Raw genomic sequence first — 20,829 nt, forward strand, 5'->3', positions numbered from 1 at the left:
GTAACCTGCTGCCAGAATTTTAACAAACCCCAATATATGTTTAATTTCTTTTATTTTTAAAAGAAAATACCCTGTCAGAAAGTTTCAATAAGACTTGAGGTGTTAGAATGTTGAGAATCTATTTAATTTTCTCATGAAAACAAACATATTTTTATAACCATAGTCAGTATGAGGATCTTTGTGTATGTAGAAAGATTTATTTCTTGTGGAGGCAAAAAAATTGTGTGAGGACATAGCAGGGCATAAATGATCCATTCCTGTAATTTTGGAACCAATAGGAAAGTACTGAACAACATGCAGGAATTCTGCTTGTGGTCTTTGAGGAAAAGTGCTAGTGTTTCTCTGTATTGTATTGCTGATTTTTATGCCTTTTTTTGCAAAGTGTATTCATGAAACTCCAAATATAAAATTTCATATGACAGTTAATTTGACCATATTGAGATAGAAGTTTGGATCCCAGTAGTGCTGGGAAGCTTACCCCAGCTCCTCTTTAGTTTGATCACGCCAGCGTTGATAAGAGAATCCCAACAGACCTTGTCAGGCATATCGCTGTATTATACTTCTTGTTGTTTCCTGTTATTTCTGAGTTAATTGCAAGTTGTCTGATAATTTATTTGGAAACTGTAACTGTAAGAAAAAAATTTATGCTTACATTGCACTGTGTCTTCAGGGCTGGGAGCTAAGATTTATGTGTGTAATAGAAACAGCAAATGTTTTCTCTGTTCTAATAAACTTACTCCAACTCTATTTTAAATAAGATACCATTTCTGTGGGCTTAGGGTTTTTTTGTTGTTGTTTCTTTTCACTGAATAGAAACAATTTGAAATTGCTAGTATTAATTCCAATTCTTACTTGTGTATGAACTGTAGAAGGAACACTGACCTTCTTTATATTTTCTTTTCTAGCTGGTAGCTGGGAGTGTTGTGATGGCATTTGAGGAAGTGTGTCCAGATAGAATAGATCTGATTCACAAGAACTACCGAAAGCTCTGTAACTTGTTGGTTGACGTGGAAGAGTGGGGTCAAGTTGTTATAATCCACATGTTAACTCGATATGCACGTACACAGTTTGTAAGCCCATGGAAGGTAAGTTTGTGACTTTTAAAATTACTATTGTGTGCTTGCATTCTGAATTATTTCCATTGTTGGATATACTTAGTCTTTTAAGATGCATTTTTATGCAGAGTTTAATAAAAACAGAAAACAAATGCATAACTCTTAGCTCTCTAAGGCTTCACTAACACAAGGCATCCACCCTTCTCCAGAGCATGAGAATTCTTCTTCCAGGCTATAACCTTCTGATTTACCCCAGACACATCCTATGGGCAGCAGAGAGAGTCCTTTTTCTGTGGTTCTTTGAGTGACATGGCTCTTTGCTCTATGAGATTTTATGTAAGTCAGAGCTAGAAAGGTTTGCCATTCTGTCCTGAAACTGGATAGAATCTACTTTCTCTGTGGATATGAATACCCAGTATTACAGCATGGTGAACAATACGTTACTTGTCTAGGCTTTGTTAATGTGCTGAGGGACTGTGTGGAGGCTTGAATATATGTTTTTGAAATATGCAATGTAAAAAATGTTGTGGTATTTTAATTTATATTATGTAAATATGATTATACTTTTACTTAAAATTTATAAAAAGGGATATTCAAAATACAAATCCTATCACCCCTACCAACAAAAGGTAGATAGCACAAGAAAATGATGCTATTAACATTGGTTTCAATAGGGATTTAACTCTGAATAACAATTTAATTAAATTAAAAGAATACTTCTGGAAAGAACTGTGTAATATTGCTCCACAGCTCTGGTTGTTTGCATTTGTTACAGGCTTGGGGTGGTGTTTTACCATTTAATTTGAAACTAATTCATGTTTAAAGATGTACATATTCCTTGATATATATATAGTTTTACAGCAGTAGGTGGAGATGGACTTTGTACAGTTGCTTAAAAGGATGTTTGGGGTAGCTACTTGCAATGAATGTAAGGTGATCCCAGAACCTTAGAGAAAGTTTAATTTTATTTATTTTATTTCTCTTTTTTTTTTTTTAGACTGAAGTAGTTCTGCTATAGTTCAGCTAATGTGTCTTAACATTTCTGTTCGGGCATTGCTATTTCAGTGCAGATTATTGTGCTTTGTAATCAATGTATTAACAATTTTTTAAAGGTTTCTTTTTTTCAGCATTGGAATACAGAATGACACCAGCTCTCACTGAGTTCTTTCAAACTGTCTTTTAATGCCCTTTGCCTGGGAATTAGACAGAAAGGCAGTGGCGTTCTATGTTAATGTATGTATAATTTACTATGTGAAAATAATTATAAGGAGATGTATTTGCACAAACAGTTAATTTCAGCCTGATTTAGTTTACAGTTATATTTACTTTTTCTTAAATAACCAGGTGTTATAATGATTAGAAAACTAGAAACATAGCAAAAATGTCTGAAGTAGAAGCATATTTTTGCACTACCATTTGGGTTCTGATACACCCTTTTTCATTTCAGATGAAAATTAAATTGTTTGTAAGAACACATCTTTCCAGAAAATTGGAAAATTTAACAATTGAAAATAAGGAAAGTATTTTTAGATAACGAGACACTTAAGTAATATGTTTTCCTAATATGCTTGAGGCAGAGTGTTTATTACATGTTGCTTATTGAAAGAAGGTAACTTGCGTTCTTCTCCCTGACCTTTAGAAAGAGTCAAATTGATAATTTGCTTTGCCTAAAGCTACAGTTTTACAATTGGTTTAAGCCAGTTTTAGTCTGTGGTTGGACAAAGGAAGAGTAGAAGGGGATGACCTCATGTCTGGGACTGAGAGGTTGGAGGCCTTGATGGAATTAGGTTTCTTTAAGACTCTAAGGCACTTTTTTCACTGAAACTGACGGGTCACGGTTGCTGCTGTGGTCTCTGCTCTAGGAATGTAAAAGGTTTGTGTAGCAATACTGCCTGCGTCAACCTAAATTTGGTCATCAGTGGCATAGTATTAATAACACTTTGTTTCCACTTTCATGAGCTTCAGTGCAAAATTTAGTTTGTCTACCTACTCAGCAATTAAATTAGCAGAATTTTTTTCTGGGGCTAGTTGAAATGCATGCCTTTGTCAATAGGTTCTTAAATGAACTCATCATACAACAGGGCATCTTGTGCAGTAGAAGAGATTTTTAATTTAGTTTATTTGCATCATTATGGATCAGTATTTAGGCTGTTTATATGTAAATGTATGATTTGAGGAACAATTAAGTGTTGACAAAGTAGATTGCAGTCATATCAATTGCAGTGCATTTTCCATAATTTTTCTAACTGACATCTTTGATGATAAATAGTGGATGCCAAGTCAAAGCCGATTATACAGTGCACTAGGAATTCATGGCGCTGTCAGGGAGAAGACCGATTGACTTTAAATTTACATATTAATGAGAAGATTCGTTAAGAGGCTGCTTGACTATAGAAAATAACAGCATATTTATAGGGCACGACACTTTATAAATAAAGCTGATGCAGGAAAATGGAAATTAAACCTATCAGATTAATAAATTCAAGGGTGCTAAAACGCATATTTGCATTTTTATTCACTAAAATTTACCTTTTTGAGAAACATATGCTGCTTTTTTTTCTAGTTGAGCTAATTCCCAACAAGTAATGGTGTAATGCTTTCAACTGATTTCTTGTGCATTTAGAAACCTGAAGAAAAATTTGGAATACTTACCCGTTATGGAGAAAAACCCTTTTTTGAGCAATATGCTTAAAATTGTTGCAAAACTTTAATCGAATTACCCATTAACCAAGAATACTTAGTTTTATATTCCTATTTTGAACTTCTCTGGAGAGTAGAATTTTTAATTCTGATCATGAACGCTGTGAGGAAGAATGTCCTTGGTTTATCCTATTTGTCTTGAAATACTTAGAAGGTGTTTTTGAAGTAGTTACATGTGAATAGCAGTTTCAGAGTAACCTTTTTTCCATATGAACTGTATTCAGTTTTAACATGTATTAACTGGAATGAAAACAAGACACTCATATTCTGGAATGAAAATGCCTGCTTGGGTCTAACTGGGAAGAACAATTTCAAGTTTTCTGGGAAGCAACATACCTGATGGTAGATAACACTGTAATGCATCCCACCTTAAATGTTTTGCCCAACCCTTGTCACAGGAGTTGTTGGGACTGCCAAGTTGATTTGCGAACAGCTCCTGAACCTTTACAGCTTGCAGCCTAATACATGAAGATGTTCCAAATAAAGTTGCTGTTGGTTTCCATGAATGCATTGAGTTGCAGTCTGCCAGTTCAGGAACTAATTTTCAAGCTGTTAGCCATCCCTGTTTCTGCAAGGAGATGAAGATCACAGGAGGTAGTGACTGCTTCAGCTCTCCTGGAATATAGATCAACCACCAAATACGTGTGCCATCTGGGAGGGTGTCATCTGAAAACAGCTGACTTGGTCAGAATTTTCAATGGTCGTTGTAGAGAGCAAAATGGAGCTGGGAGCTGTCTTGCAAAAAAACCCCAGTGACTCTCAGGGCTGGTCAGCTTTGTTTCAGACAATTGCAGGTTACAGAAATAAACTTACCTGGTGTTCAATTAAGATTGGAAAAAAATGGTGAATTCAGATTGATCATGGGCTTCAGTCATAACAAAGTTATTTATAAACAAGTACTTATGAGAAGCATGTCTCAAGCTTACACTTTTAGGATTAATTATTGAAGTATTGCTCAATTTAAAGTGCTCAGAATTTGACATAACTGATGAGGGGAAAATTATCTAAAAGAATAAGGACTTTTAGGAGAAAAATAGCAAGTCTTTGGGTGTATATACCTACAACCGTGAATCATGGAAAGTAGCCTCCCTCTTGAGCAACTACAGGAAGAAACACATTGAAAATATTTATTTTGATTGCTAGGTCTGACAAAATATTGAAGTCCCTTCTGACCTCAACTGTTCTGTGATCTCTAGTCTTTTAAATGCTTTAAAATGTTTCCTGCTCTTGTAGGGTTTTCTTAGTATGTTACAGTTATGAATTCTTAGTGTATTCCATAAAGGTCATGGTTATGTGTGATGGAATCTAGTTTCTAATGGCTATTTAAGATGGCTCAGCAGTGTCTAGTACTGCTCTAAATACTTTTTTTTGTTCCCCTTGTTGGGCTGGACATTGAGTGAACTGTAATTGTAAATGATAAATCTTCAAGCACAGCATACAGGGAATACTGTCTATCCTTAACTTTCGTACAACTTGTTAACTCTGTAATGAGTATTCTGAATCAGTTCTGCTGGTTTATTGCAGGAAAGCGTAATAAAACTTGCAAATCCTATGCTGAGAGGCTGAGAACAGAAGAAGGGAAAGGTGTATCGAGGTTGATAGCCTCCTGTTAACTAGGTGAATTACCTAGATAAAGTGATAAAAATGAAACCAGCTAAAGTACTTTAAAAATATTCTGTATGTAAATAATTCATTTAATAATGAATCAACCTGAATACACCTTTCCCTTCTGGTCTCAGCCTCTCAGTAGAGGATTTACAAGTTTTATTACGCTCTCCTGCAATAAGATGAGTAAGGGGACATAGATAGTCAAACAGATTTAAGAAATATCGAGAATAGCCTTCAATCTTTTAGGATAAAATTAATCAAGTTATATTAGTACATTGTAGACCTTATTGAAGTTTCATTGTAGATATTTGTGCTGTGTGGTTCTACCAGATGATAGTTTTGTGATTTTTAAAAAATTTTTTTTATTTTTTTCCCCTGCCTTAGAAGATTATGAGGCCAGAGAATTTTCTTCCCCAGAGATCAAAATCAGTCATCTCATTTCCAGCTTCCATTAAGCTGTCCTCTTCAGATGCAAGTGTGAAACCATATAGATCAGTAGATTTGCTTCAGCCTGATTTGGCTGATAAGATCAAAAGATTAAATTTAGGAAAACTACTGTACAGTGAAGTTATGTGTTATACTACTTATTTCTTCCATTCTTAGTATACCTGTCAGAATCCTCAGTCTGAATTGGAGGATTCTGAATTCAGTTACCGTATCCCTGTCAGAGTGCAATACTCTCTGACCACGTTCTTTTAGTTATACACGAGGAGGGGTTAATGTTTAATATCAAATTCACTTATTTGAAGATATTTGAAGCATTTAGGGCATAAAATGGACTGGCTAGCTATTTTACTGTAATACCACTTTTATTTTTCCCTACCAGGTGTACTGCTTAATAAGATGAGTTTAACTTAGAGCATAGATTTATAACAAAAAATGGCCTCAAGTTGATTGTGGAAATTTGATTACTTGAAACGTGAAACAAAACTTTCTGGTCATTATGGATGTATAATAGTCTCTTCTGTCACTGAAAAAGAGCATTACTGTCTTTCTACCTTCCCTCCATCTTCTCCCTCCCTTCTCTTGTGTTAGGGGTAGTGTTTCGAAGGCAATCTGGATAAGGGAATTGATCCAGCAGAAGAATAACTGAAAGGACGGGGGGGGTTAATTTTCAGCCACATGAATTTCCTGATTTGGTTTGCTTTGGAACTGCTAAGCACTTACTGCTGGCAAAAGACAAACATAGTCTGTAGAAAAAAATGCCATTTATTTTTGCAGCAAAGCGTATTCCTGTGGTTTCCGTTACTCCCGTGACAGACTTGCAGTGGAGTAGCAGCAGTGGCTAGAACTGTGTAGGCAAGTTCTCTAGGACATCTGTATCAACTCAGATTAAGAAAGCAACCCCTGCTTTTCCCATAAATTTGACAAGTAAAGTTTCTGTATATTCCATCCAATGCTGTAGTCTTACCTTCTTGACTCAGGATGAGGGTTTTTTTTATTAGTTATACATAGGATAACAGGCATTTTAGCTATCTGTTGCAAATAAGTTGTTAAAATTGTTTTTACCTCTGTGTAGATCATTGACTTAGAGATGAAAATTAATTGGAGGAAAGCAATGAAATATTTTTATAGAAATCTAAATATCAACTGTCTAACTGCTAATCATTTTTAATTTAAATAGCAGATGTACCAGACACCAATCAGCCCATGAGCTACCAAAGTTTCTAGCTTTAATTTTGGCCATTCGATGATACTTAATCATAGAAAATTGTGTGAACAATATGAAATGACTGCTGTCTTAGAATACTTTAGGACCTTCCTGGATGCCAAAATATTCATAAATTCTGTTCTGGGCATCTATTTGTGGAATGTTATTCTCTGTCTAGTAACTTGTATGGCCTTTTCACAAAGGATAATTAGAAGAGTTGCAAAATAAGCTTCCTTAGCTCCTTCTTTGCAAAAGTAAACCTTTGTTTAATTTTTCTTCTGTTTGAGGAAGACCTATGTGAGGTCTGAGCCTGTACACTTCTTCTGTTTGTAATATCAGGTAGAATTCTTGATAGGTTATGGCATGTCTCTAAAGGACCATGGGGAAGAGTAAATATAAAAAATTTCAAATTATCTCGGATCGTTCATCTCTTTGACAGTGTGTCCATAAGTTTGTTCCAGTTTATAGTTGGAAAAATGCCAGACAAGAAGGCTGGGGGTAACTTAGGCCTGAATGGTAGCAACATGTGCTTTTCCATCATGGCTTTTGCCATCATAATAAATATGCCACCAGTTGTTGGTATGAGAACATCACTGAAGCGAATCAAAAGATGTTTTAAGATGCTTTCAGCTCCTTTGCCTACTTATGCATTAGGATGAAGGAAAAAAAATTTGGTAATATACAGGATTTGATGTCTGTTGATGATGTTTAGATTAGTAGGGCAGACTTTGTGGTGAGGATAGCAGACTTTCATCTTTCAGACTGCCTGTCTAAGTACAGGTACAGTTAGCATTCTTCTAAGATTTCAGGTCATGTTATGTCTTGAAAATCTGAGGCTCCTAACTAACATCTAGAGCTGGGGCTGTAGTCCAAATATAGTTTAAATGTTGGATAAACATTTTAGTAACTGTGAACAATCCTAAAGCTACATAGACAAAAAAAATAAAATAAAAATATGAGTGTGTTTGCATATGTGGGAAATCGGAAGGTCCCTTTGTTCTCTTTGACGTTACTTTTAAAATCATCTGCATGTTTTCCAGAGAGGAAAGAGTTGTGTTGTTTTAAGGAGTAAGTATACGTGATTTGGTGTAACTAGAGGGTACATTAGGAACAGTATAAAAGGAGGGGTGCTGTGAACTGTTACAGTTCTGTACAGGCTGAAGATCTATGAGATCCCTGTTTTTCCATATGTTGTTTATAATTCATGACAGGTGGGGGCTACTACTTCTAGAGCATGTAGTACCCTTCTCTTGGTTGCAGCCCCAAAGTAACTAACAATTACCTGTTTTTCTTCATGGTTCACTTATTGTGCAAAGCTATGGAAGAATACTTTTGCTCAGCAGTTGGTTCATAAGTGCATGTTATCTTGATGAGATGGTTTATACTGCATCTTCAGATGCTGAAACTGAGATTAAATTTAAACTAAGATTAAACCTTAACCATCATAAAAAGCCTAAAACCTGCTCAAGCATTTAACCAGATTTCTGAGTACAAGTTCCAAATTCCAGTTTAATTTTTGGATGTTAGGGGAAAAAAAATGGGGAACTTGTAGCCAGAAGGAGATGGTATCTTTTCTCTTTAATTTATCCCTTCACCTTTGCTCCTTCTCCATTTTATTTTTGCAGGGTTTATTTTATCTCTTCTTCTTATTCCTTGTATTTTCTGTTTTTCTTCCTCTCTTCTTATGCTCTAAACTTTTTTTGTTCTTTGCTTTGCAAATCTGTCTGTCTTTACACTTTCCTTATCATACCTTTTCCACACACTACTGAAACGAAGGTGTTTTTGTGGTAAGAGAAAGCTATTTTATGCCTTACTTCCATTTTGAGGAGAATAGAACTGTTTTGAATAAATGACAGTGATCTGAAAATCATAATTGATTGTTTTAATTCTGGCTGCAAGTATCATGAGACTTTGTTACAACAATAATTGGGAATTTGGGGTTGTTGCAGAAAGATGTTAATTACTGCAGCATATTTAACTCTTAGCCCCTATCTTTTAGACAGCAGCCCTAGAGTTAGTTGCTGCTTCTTACAGAAATGAGAATGAGCTTTTGAACACTTCTTGAGTTTTCACATTAGTTTGTTATGAAGTTACTTAGCACAGATGTTCCTGTAATTGTGATATGTTGGGAAAAATTTGATGTTCAGTGGTCCTCAAACCCATACCTCCACCTGTGTGATGCTCTTGTCTCAGAGCTGTAGTATAAAACTTTTATGAGTACATGCTTTCTGAAGAATGTTTTGGGATTTTTTTTCTTTTTTTTTAATTTGAGTTTTTCTCTAAGTCTTTTAATTCAGTACATTTTTGAGTTTGTATTCAAAACTATGTTATTGGTTAAGCAAGTTTTTAAAAACCACTGTAAGGCTGGATTAAAGAGTTTTGGAAGAGTCTTTCATGTAACAAATACATTTATATACTCATACTATCTGGGAAAATTGTTGGGTTTTTTTTAAAGAATGAAGTCAACATGTACGTCCGTACTGGTTTTATAGAGGATATTGTATAAATGAGAGTATGCAGGGATATAGTCTTACAATAGGTATATGAGAGGAAAAGATGTAGTAAACTACAAATGAAGCTTGATTTATTTATCATTTATCATGTAACTTTTATATATACTGGAAGTTAAGTCAAGAAGAATGTTGTGACTGAAAATACCTTAATCATAATTTCGCTTGCCAGTCTTATTGTCAAGCTTGAGTAGATGTCTTAGTACCTTTGTGTAGTTCAGGTATCAAGCTTGCTATATTTACAAATTGGAAGCTTTTTATATAGAAGGCTTTTTTGAATTGTGTATAAAATCTCCCCAAGCTAGTAGAATTTTATTGTGGGTTCCTAACGCTTTGGTGAGTATGAAACATGCTCCAAAGGCTATTGATACCACAGGGTAAGCTGACGTGGAACACAAATCCTTTTACAGAATATGTATGTCTCAAATTTGCCCTAGGATAGCTGTTTACAGGGATGTTACGTTATAGTCAGTAAACCGCTAAGAGTACCAAGAAGATACTGGAAGATTTTGTGCAATGGCTTTCTTGGTTTTTGGAATTGAACTGAGACTAAAGCTAGTGTTTTAAAGCCAAAGAATATACTCTTGATAATCTCATTTAATTTGAATCCCGTTTCTTGCAGCCTTGAACTATTGTCACACGCTGATGCAAGTCCTTTCTTACTGGCAATGCATAATTGTCATGAGATCACCTGGGTTTGGATGATACTAAACTCCAAGTGACTTAAGTCATGGAACTGTGCAACTGATCTTTAGATCATGAGACGATTGCCACAGTTGTGAGCCCTTATGAAATATAACTCAAGAAGTTGTACTCCTTCCTTCCCTCAACTGTTGAACCTCTTTGAAACAACCTGGTGATAAAAGGAAATTCAAAGCCTTTTTAGTGAAGGGATTAATTGAGCTCAAAAACACTTCAGAACTTCTGTGTCCCTGTGAGATGAAATCTGGGGGAAGAAAATATTCCTGAGTGTGATACCTCTTGTGTGAAAACAGCCTGGTTTTGGTCAATACCCTGAAAACAGGAAAGAGCATCTATTTGAACACAGTGAAGGCAGAAAAGAAGGGAGGGGTTTTCTTCTTTGAAACTTACCCCATTCTTTTCCTGCATTTTTAGATCATGTATTCTCAACCTGTCTGTTTCTTGTGTTTCTTGGCTTTTTGTATTAATAGATGGTTGAGACTGTATTGGCCATTGAATTGCAGAAAGTCTGGTAAGAAATGTCAATGGTGCTTACAATGTAAACCCTCTTTCAGTTTGTATCATTTTTTGGCAGATGTTTCCATTTGAAAAATAGATTGGTTTTCAAAATCATGTGACTGTTAGCCCAATATAAAAGTAGTAGAGTGAGGGTTAGAATCGGAGAATATAATTCACAGTGTGACCCAAATATTTCTTCAGTTTGTCACAACTACCATTTGCATTAATACTCACTTCAATTTCTGTTAGCTGAAAGCATATTTATCTCTTTAGATAAACAAACTTTTAAAACCCAGGAATATAATTGGGTGCAGGGAACCATGAAATCTCATTTGACCAGAACATGGTAGCTTTTATCTAAAAATTAAAACTAAAGTACCAATTTCCATTGTAATTTATTGTAATTGTATATCTTTTTATATAAGTGTATTAATATATTACATTTTCAGTATAATTCCAGCAGACTCATTTGAATAGGGTTGTAAGCTGAAAAATGACCCTCAGAAGAGGGCACTGTAGGAATCCAAGTCTGTTTCAGTGGTTTCAGATCTGCATAGTTCTACAAATCCAACCAAAACCTCAGGTTTTCTTCTGACCTCTTTATCCCAATGGTAATGAACAGACTTTTGGAATGAAAGTGTTCAGTCTATTTTGACTTAATTTAGAAGGAAGTAATGGACATATGCCTTCTGGTCCTATGACTGCACATTTCTTCAGGAAGCCTCCTTACAAATTTTTCCCTCGTAGAATACAGGTCATATCCCAGACCACTACTTCATTACCATAATCTTTTTATATTCTGTGTGTGATAGAAGAGAGAAATTAAGTTTCTAAAATTCACATTCATTTTTAAGTAACTTTGTTCCTGAAAGCTGTAAATGCATTGGGTCTGAGACCACACGGAACACAGCCTTCTGGTCTGGTGACAGCAGAGTCACCTCCTACTTTCTGTCCATTCAGGATGGCTACAGTTTGTAACCATTACTGTAACTTGCATCCTGGTACTGTGATCTGTTTTGTTTCTCATCTGTCTTGTAATCCGCAGACCATTCCTTTCCAATGACTCTGCACACAAGAGCATCAGCAGGAGTTTGTTAGGTACTGAAAACTTGTTTTCTTTCAGTGTTAAAATAAAAGATTCAGTAGCTGTTTTTAAATAGGAAGAGAGTTTGATGATTTGCTTCATTAATTTTGTTCTATAGAGGAGGAAGTATCTGAAGCTTTTAACTTTTGGAGAAGCCAGGATATGATTCATTTATCTGAGGGTCTAGTGTTGTTCTAAATGTCACAAGATGCCCTGCCTAGTATTCAGTTATTACGGATCTCCTGGAGGCTCCATACCTTCTGGATCTGCCACACCCATGCATATATATGGGTCTGGTGATCCTATGACCACAAAGTGAGCCATACTTGAGGGAGTATAAAATGGCCCTAGATACTTATACTTAGCCACTTGAAATACTCCCCTACTTTCACATGACCATCAAAGCAGCTCATCAGATCATTACTACGTCCTGTTAGTCCATTCATAGTAGCACAATTCTTTATCACACAAGGGGTTATAATGGCAGCCTACCTAAAAAAGAGTGAGTATACTTTGGTAGCTGGTTAGTACTTGAAAGGAAGCCATTATTTATGGAGTGGATGATCTGGTCCCTTTATTCTTTGACTCTTAACTCCCTTTGATTTAATAAGACAAAAGTTATAACTTGGTCTCATGCAGTTAGTACCTGAAGATGTCTTCATCTGTGCCTTCTAAGGCCCTTCTCCAGCCAGGCTGCAGATTATGTTGGTTACACTTTACTTTCTCAAATATTTCTACCATGTGGGATTGTGCCTTTTTTTAGACCACTGGCAATTTTTCATGTCAAGCTTATCTACACTGACGTACCTGTATCTTGTGTAAGGACTTCCTCTTGTGGAGAGGATGCATACTTCTGCCAGCATGCAGTTATTAACAAGTATGATTGCTTGAGGTCTGCTCATCTGTCAGAAATCTTGTCACAGCTCATCTCCTTGGCTTTTTGAGCAGACTTGAGGATGATTTGTGGTTTGCTCTGATAGACGAAAGATAGGCCTATTCTAGTGTTCTGAAACCCATCTGTGAAGCATATGGAAGGATTTAGCTAGGCATCTTCACACACAACATCAAAATTTCAGATCTATCTTGGATACATCATTAGTTCTTTAAGTAGGAAACCATTCTATACTTTTTCTACTATTTCCCTTTTCCAAGAATACTGTTCATGATACAACAAATACACTGCTGATCTTGGTTGGCTGAGGTAGTTTTTGTATTGCAGTCAGATTCACTGACTAGTGAATAGTCCCAAAACTGTTTTTACCTTCAAAACTTAGCTTGTCCAAAACTGTTTTGAGAGCAGTTCTTAGAAATACTAGAAAGGGCTCTGGAAGATAGCTAAAATCTTGTCTGCCAAAGATTCTACTGCAGGAATAAAAAAAGCTGTGAGTGTATTTCCTTATGAATCTGAGGAGAGAAACAGGTCTATAGCTTTAAAGTCAGGTATACCTAACATAGCAATACAAATACTTAAATTGCTTTTGAATAGAAGATGGAGTTAAGGCTGGTAGAGTAGGCAAATAGTACGTGTTCATGCTTCAGATTTCAGTGAAGTTTTACTTTAACTCTGAGTTTGTGGATGTGTGAAGCTCTGGAGGTAATTGTAGCATTCACATAATGTGCTTTACCCTAAATGGAAAGCACATTCTCAGCTTTAATGCCATATTAAATGTAATTTCAAGCAAGATCTCAGTTAAATGTTAGCTCATTCACTTAGTGACTTTAAAAACAGGCTAATGGAACTTGTTATCTGGCAGTTTCTTCATTTAAGCTTTTAATACTTTATGAAGATGTCCCTAAACTGTATGTCTGGAATGACGTAAAAAAGAATTACGCATGCTCTTTCACACTAAATACTCACTTCTCTATTGGATTGAATAAATTGCAGTAGATGGGGAATGCACAGAGTCCATTTGCAATTTCTAGTCTGGAATGCTAGTGGTCTCTCCCAGTTTTTAATCACTTCATTCTCCCAGAGTTCTGAACTTCTCAGTGATTTCACAATTTAGAAAAGCTATTAACTACACAATTAAATCATGTGCTACTACAAACTCTTAAGTGTACTTAATGCTGTTTAACTAAAGACTGCCACTGAAAGGGAATGCCTCTGTTCTGTCGTCCTCCATTTACCACCTACTGCTTTTGAAAATTCAGTAGTTCTAGTGATCCTATGACCATAAAGTGAGCCAGATCATTTTACTGATCCAGGTGAAAATAAAACATGCTTTTAAAAACCAAACAAAATAAGAACAACCTTTTAATGGCATGATTAGTCTTAAATCAACTGTGAAACTGCATCTGAAGTGATTGAAAGGACAAGAGAAAGCATGGGAACGGTTGAATCTACTCCCTGAACTCTCATGCTGTCTCTCCCCTGTCAAAATGGATCAGAGTATTGGCTTTTTTTCCTGATGGAGCTGCTAATATGTACTAGTTGTCATCAGTTTGAGCTCTAATTAGAAATCTGGGAAAGTAAAATTTGAGTGCCACCGATATCTGGCATTTCTTCAAGGATGTGTGAAGAAGCATCTCCCACAGGTTAGTGTAGGTTCAATACAGATACTGAGGATTGGAGAATAAGTGTGCAGGAAAATATCTGTGGAAGCTGGCAGTTGTTGATTCAACATTAGTAGTTAAGAGGAGGACTTTAATCTCCCAAAGGCAAGAGTCTTATTTTCAGTCCTGTGCTGACAGTAAAAATATTAGACTGTTAGCAGTGCTGCTTTCTCCATTACACCCCATTCATACTTTTTTCCTGGTTGGAGTCTAAGATTTAGACCTAGTATAAGGGGCATGCTGTTCTAGTTGCTATTCTTATCCTGGGCACCACTAGCTGAGTGTGAAGAATCTTGCTTAGATCTCTGCACAAGGCTTCCTCCCTTTGTTATGATACCAAGATGCTTCAGTTGCACTTGCCACCTTGAAGCTAGCTCTGTGCCAGTTCAGAGAAAAATTAATAGTTGTCCCCAGTCTCCTCCTTTTGTACAAGCTTCAATACCTGCACTGCAAAGTTTATCTGGGAACAGAGTAACAATTCAGCTAGATCTCTAACATGAGGTTTCATCTTGGTGGTCTGAATTGTTGACAGTAATTTATTGTGCCTCTGTCAGCTTAAAGGGTTCAGTTTCAGGTTTTCTGCCTAGATCCCAAACTACTTAAGAGAATACTGGTACTCTGCTATCAAGAAATAAGGCTTGTCTGTGGTAGCAGAAATTACAGAAGTAACTTGGTGCATGCCAAAACAGACCTGGTTACTCAGGTAAATGCAGACTTATGACAAAGTCTGAAGAGACAGATGAAATATTGAAGAGGCAGATGAAATGTTCTATAAGCAGCTGGAAGAAGTCTCATGATCACTAGCCCTTGTTCTCATGGGGGACTTCAACTTACCAGATGTTCGCTGGAAGTACCATACAGTGGAGAGGAGACAGTCTGGGAGGTTCCTGGCATGAGTGGAGGATAACTACCTGACACAGTTGGTGAGGGAGCCAACTAGGGAAGGCACCCCACTGGACCTGTTGTTTGCGAACAGAGGAGGACTTGTGGGTGATGTGACAGTTGGAGGCCATGTTGGGCACAGCAATTATGAAATGATAGAGGTTTTGATTCTTGAAGTAAGGAGGGGGTTTCGCAGAGCTGCTACCCTGGACTTCCAGCGGGCAGACTTTGTTCTGTTTAGGAGCTTGGTTGACTTGAGTCACTTGGGAGGCAGTCCTGAAGGGCAAAGGAGTCCAGGAAGGCTGCACATTCTTCAAGAAGGAAATCTTAAAGGCACAGGAGCAGGCCCTCACCATGTGCTAAAAGACAATACAGCAGGGAAGAAGACCAGCCTGCCTGAACAGAGACCTTTGGCTGAAACTCGGGGAAAAAAGAAGAGAGTTTATGACCTTTGGAAGAAGGGGCAGGCAACTCAGGAGGACTACAAGGATGTTGTGAGGTTATGCAGGGAGAAAATCAGAAGGGCCAAAGCCCAACTAGAACTTAATTTGGCTACTGCAGTAAAAGACAATAAAAAATGTTTCTATAAATACATTAAAAACAAAAGGAGGGCTAAGGAGAATCTCCACCCTTTATTGGATCTGGGGTAAAACATAGTGACAAAGGATGAAGAAAAGGCTGAGGTACTTAATGCCACCTTTGCCTCAGTCTTTAATAGTAAGACCAATTGTTCTTGAGGTGTCCAGACCCTGAGCTTGAAGACAAGGACAGGGAGCAGATTGAAGCCCCTGTAGTCCAAGGGGAAATGGTTAGCAACCTGCTACACCACTTAGACACACACAAATCTATGGGGCTGGGTGAGATCCACCCAAGGATACTGAGGGAATTGGCGGAAGTGCTCACCAAGCCACTTGCCATCATTCATAAGCAGTCTTGGCTAACTGGGGAGGTTTCAGGTGACTGGAGGTTAGTAAATGTGATGCCCATCTACAAGAAGGGCTGGAAGGAGGATCCGGGGAACAAGCAGAGCCTATTGGTACAGTTGGTGTTTGGTACCAGCCAGCCCGCTGTAATGTAAATAGCTCCAGCTAGCTACAGTAAGGCTCTTTGTCTTAGTTGGCTGTTCTAGTGACAAAGCAAGATGGAAGAATTTAGGAGAGCAAGGACACACACTTGGATATAGCAAGTTGCAGAAGTCAGTAGCTTATTTTTTTAAATAAGTTTTGTAATGTTGAGTACTGTCAATATTATGAATAGAATAGAGTTTTCAGTTGGAAGGGACCTACAATGATCATCTAGTCCAACTGCCTGGCCACTTCAGGGCTGACCAAAAGTTAAAGCGTATTATGAAGAGCATTGTCCAAATGCCTCTTAAACACAGGCAGGCATGGGGCACTACCACCTCTCCAGGAAGCCTGTTCCGGTGTTTGACTCTTTTTCTCTCTGTAAAGAAATGCTTCCTAAGACCAAGTCTGATCTTCCCCTGACACAGCTTTGAATCATCCCATGTGTCCTATCACTGGATACCAGCAAGAAGAGATGAGCACCTCCCTCTCCACTTCCCCTGCTCAGGAAGCGGTAGAGAGCAATGAGGTCACTCTTCAGCCTCCTTTTCTCCAAACTAGACAAACCCAGAGTCCTTAGCTGCTCCTCATAGGACATGCTTTCCAGACCCCAGCTCCTGGGATCTGACATTCTGTTTTGATTTAATCCTGATGGTTTCCATCTTATTTTCTTTAAGTTTGTGGACTTTTTAATGCTAATTAAATATAAGCATAATGAAACACTTTAAATCTGTTCTTCTCTTTTTGATACACATCAAAAGTCTTACGATTTGTTTTAATTTATCATGTTTACATGATCAGATATATTCTTTTATATTCTTTTATTTAGCCTTCTGGATTAAAAGAGAGGCCCAATTTACTAACATCTCAAACTTTAATGAATTCTTTCAGTGTGTTGTGGTTTTTTTTAAAGTAACATTATGCTGATAATTTATAACTATTTAAACAGCTCAAGGACTTGTACTCCATTAGGGAAGGCCAGGCTCATGATACATAACCTTTTTCCCATCTAATTTCTTAAGAAAATAAGCCTGTCCCTTCTTGCAAGATGTGCTATTTTCACAGATAACATATATTGCTGGAGAGGGAATAATGCATATGATTTGCATTGTTTTCAAAAAAGAGAGAATTTTAAATTACTGGTTTCAGAAATGTCAGATTTGGATCATAAGCTTTAAGTCCAAAAAAGACCAACATTCATACCTAATCTAGTTTATAGAGTATTAATTATTTCATTTAGCACTTCATCTTATTTTTAAGGAAACTTTGCATATATTATTAAGCTGTTTTTCGTGTCGGTACATTTACTGGGTTGAGCAAACCTGGGTAGAACAGCCAATAGCTATTTTTAAAAAAGTGTATAAATCTTGCATGAAAATGTGGTGTTGTATATTACTTCCTTAACGAATAAACCCAGTCAGTTTAAATGTTCTGTGTATGGTTTTGTCATTTTGTCTTTTGGTAGGATGATGAGGTCGTGGAAGAATATAGTGAAAATAATTTCTATGAATCTGATGAAGAACAAAAAGAAAAGGATCAGAAAGTGAAAAACACCTATACTATGGACCCAGATCACAGGCTGCTCTTACGGAATACAAAGCCCTTGCTTCAAAGCCGAAATGCTGCTGTATGACAAATTCCTTTTTTATTAAAATGTTAAACTACTAAATATCTGTGCTTCTAGAAAATTTAAAAGATTGAAAAGTAAAATCTACACCTCTCAAAAGTCATGATAATACTCTCTAGTAACTTAGAGAAGTATGGTGGTTCATTCTTTTTTGAAATTGACTTAGCTTCTAAGTAAAACACCTGAACTGTATGTGATATATGCTCCAAATATTAAGGACAAACAAAATATTAGAGAAAATATGAGAATATTTGAATCCAACATGTGGTAACTATATCACATGACAACTATACCATAGCTAGCTTTTAATATTTAAGTTCTCAGCAACTAGGATGGCATAAACTGTCGGTTTTGGTGGTACAGATTCACAAAGAAAATCATAGTTGTTAGCCATTCATTAAGTTGCACTTTCCTTTTGAGTCTCACATTGTAAAAGTAGACAATTGTATGCCTAAATTTCTTGTCAGATTCTTAGTATTGGTGCCTTGGCAGGGTTCCAGGATAGATACAACATCATGAGTTTAGTATGCTCTGCAATGTTTCCATGAGATTTTAAGATGCAGGTAAATTTTTAGAACCAGAAAAAGCCATGCTGATGGTGAATCATAGCAACATTGCTCAGATCACAGAACTTTATTTCTAACCTCAGTTTGTCCTGTTAATCAAGAGTGGATGTCTTCGGGAGAAGACTTCCAGTGATAATGAATATTCATATCATTGCAAAAAAAATTACTGCACCATGATTAAGTGACCTCACAACCTGTTCTTGATAAGCTAAACAGATCAGGTTTTTGTTTTTCCCCTGGAATGTATTTCTAGATACTTACTAATGTCTAATAATTTTTACAATAATAATTCTGTTAGAGCACAGCCTTCTGTTAAAATCAATGTTCAATGTCTATACAGTATTTCCCCATCTTATCAAAGAAAAAGTATGTTAAAAATGTTTGCCATCACACTGCACTGAGAACAGGTTCAGTTGCTTATCTTCCACATTCCATAAATAATTTTCTTTATATCTGTTAAATATGGTATTATCACATTTATGATCTTTAACTTTCTGATATTAAAGTTAACTGAGATGTTTGTGAAGTGAAATCATGCTTCTTTGAATTGCTGTTGCACCAGTTTTTGTATCTTTCACAGAATTTACCAGCAATTAAATTAATTGCTTTCTCTTTGACCTTGGATTTTTGTCAGTAATGAAAAATCCTTGTAGTATGTTGCTAAAAATCTTCCAGTTGTATCCTCTTTTCAGATGTTTCTGATCACTTTTTATTGTTTAATAATAATTTTAGTTTCATTGGTGCTAAGATTTAAGATACCAAGTTAAGTCTCATAGTGATGGCTTTACTTGGAGTCTCCTTTCTATGATTTGTTTTGTTTTGAACAGAAAGTTGACCATGACAGTATGGAAGGGAAGGTTGTGACATGGCCTACTCATTAGCATAAAGTTCATAATTTGTCTTTTACTTATGAGAAAACTTGGAAGAAAAAAAAAAGTATGAGTTATAATTTTTTTGCTAGCCAGGATGTTGGTATACAGCCCTGTAGTTTTTACTTTCTGTTGGATTTGAGACTTTAGAATTTTCCAGTAAAGGTAGCAGTCATTTTATAAATTGCATAATAGAATAATGGAATTAAAGATTTTAAGTGGAAACTAAATAATAGGGAATATTGAACCTGTATTTAATAAAAATAAAAGCACAAAATTTGCAGAAATTTTGAACAGTATTTCCTCATTGATTTGTACAGCTGATGTTAGCAATACTGACTTATTAAGGATGATATCAGTATGTTTACAGTTTGAATTACCTACATTTTTTCTCTCTTTGTCCCTCTTCTGCTGTCTTTCTATATATTATAGTATACAGTAAATATTGGGAGGAATGAGAGGTACTTAATTGGCTTTGATTTTAGAAGTAAAAATATCTTTCCTCTGACGTTTTTCCCCCCAATCTGCTTTATTGATTTTGAAGAACGTGGGTATGCACTTTGCTTTCTGAAGAAGAGCAAGTTGGTAGTTCTGCAGGTCTGAAGCAAATGTGATAGATATGTGTGATGATTTGAAATTAACATGCTGTTCTGAATGTTCTTTTTTTAGGTGGTAATGGCAGTTGCACAGCTTTACTGGCATTTGGCACCAAAATCTGAAGCTGGCATTGTTTCTAAGTCATTGGTGCGTTTACTCCATAGTAATAGGTAGGTCAAGTCCATCCTTTGCATTGTTCTGTCTACTTTTTTGAGAGTTTTTTGTACAGACTTGTTTAGCCATAGTTACAAGAATATAACTGTTGCACTATTACAGTTTCATTTTAAAATTGTCCTGTAATACTAGTTTTTACTCAACAAATGGGGGTCATTAAAAGTAATTCCATCATTTTCAGTATCACATCCAGCGATCATTCAGTATCCTAAGTCTTTTGTTCTTAATTATGACTTTCATTCTGAGAAGAATCATGGCTGCCTAGTTAGCATACAAACAGAGGCAGTACTAACTAGTTTGTTTAGTTTCTCAGTTTTTTTAATTATTGGAAGTTATTGGAAATTTAATTATATTGAAGTCTTGCTAGGCACTAAAGAAGTCTTCAGATGTGTATTTTCTTTTCCTGCACTTCATATTGAAGACTTCTTGTTGACAGAGAAACTAAGAAATGTATTTGTTAAAATACCACTTGATGCTGCTGAATCCCCTACGTTTCCTTAATCCTTGGACTGTTTTTAAAGAACAGGTTTATATTTCATTCAGGACATGTACTTTTGACTTTATTATCTTCAGCGTGACCTTGTCTACTTTTCTATGAAGGGCCTCACTGGCCACATGTTTCAAAAGATTATACTCTTTTTTTACTTTGTGTTTGATAGTTTTGGCATACTATGCCAATATTTGCTGCA

General features: G+C 36.2%; 1 protein-coding gene across 4 annotated transcripts in view; it reads left to right on the forward strand.

Annotated features, from left to right (window-relative positions):
• The window catches only part of AP3B1 (adaptor related protein complex 3 subunit beta 1), a 163,666-nt gene that overhangs the window by 41,789 nt on the left and 101,048 nt on the right, over positions 1–20,829 (forward strand). For all 4 annotated transcript variants that reach the window (XM_075020946.1, XM_075020947.1, XM_075020944.1 and 1 more), the window contains exons 7-9: positions 906–1,085; positions 17,773–17,934; positions 20,039–20,136. In XM_075020946.1, coding sequence (XP_074877047.1) covers positions 906–1,085; positions 17,773–17,934; positions 20,039–20,136 — 440 coding nt within the window. The remainder of the gene's footprint in view (positions 1–905; positions 1,086–17,772; positions 17,935–20,038; positions 20,137–20,829) is intronic.

The sequence above is a fragment of the Buteo buteo genome, chromosome Z (assembly GCF_964188355.1).
Source record: "Buteo buteo chromosome Z, bButBut1.hap1.1, whole genome shotgun sequence".
NCBI classification, from domain to species: Eukaryota; Metazoa; Chordata; class Aves; order Accipitriformes; family Accipitridae; genus Buteo; species Buteo buteo.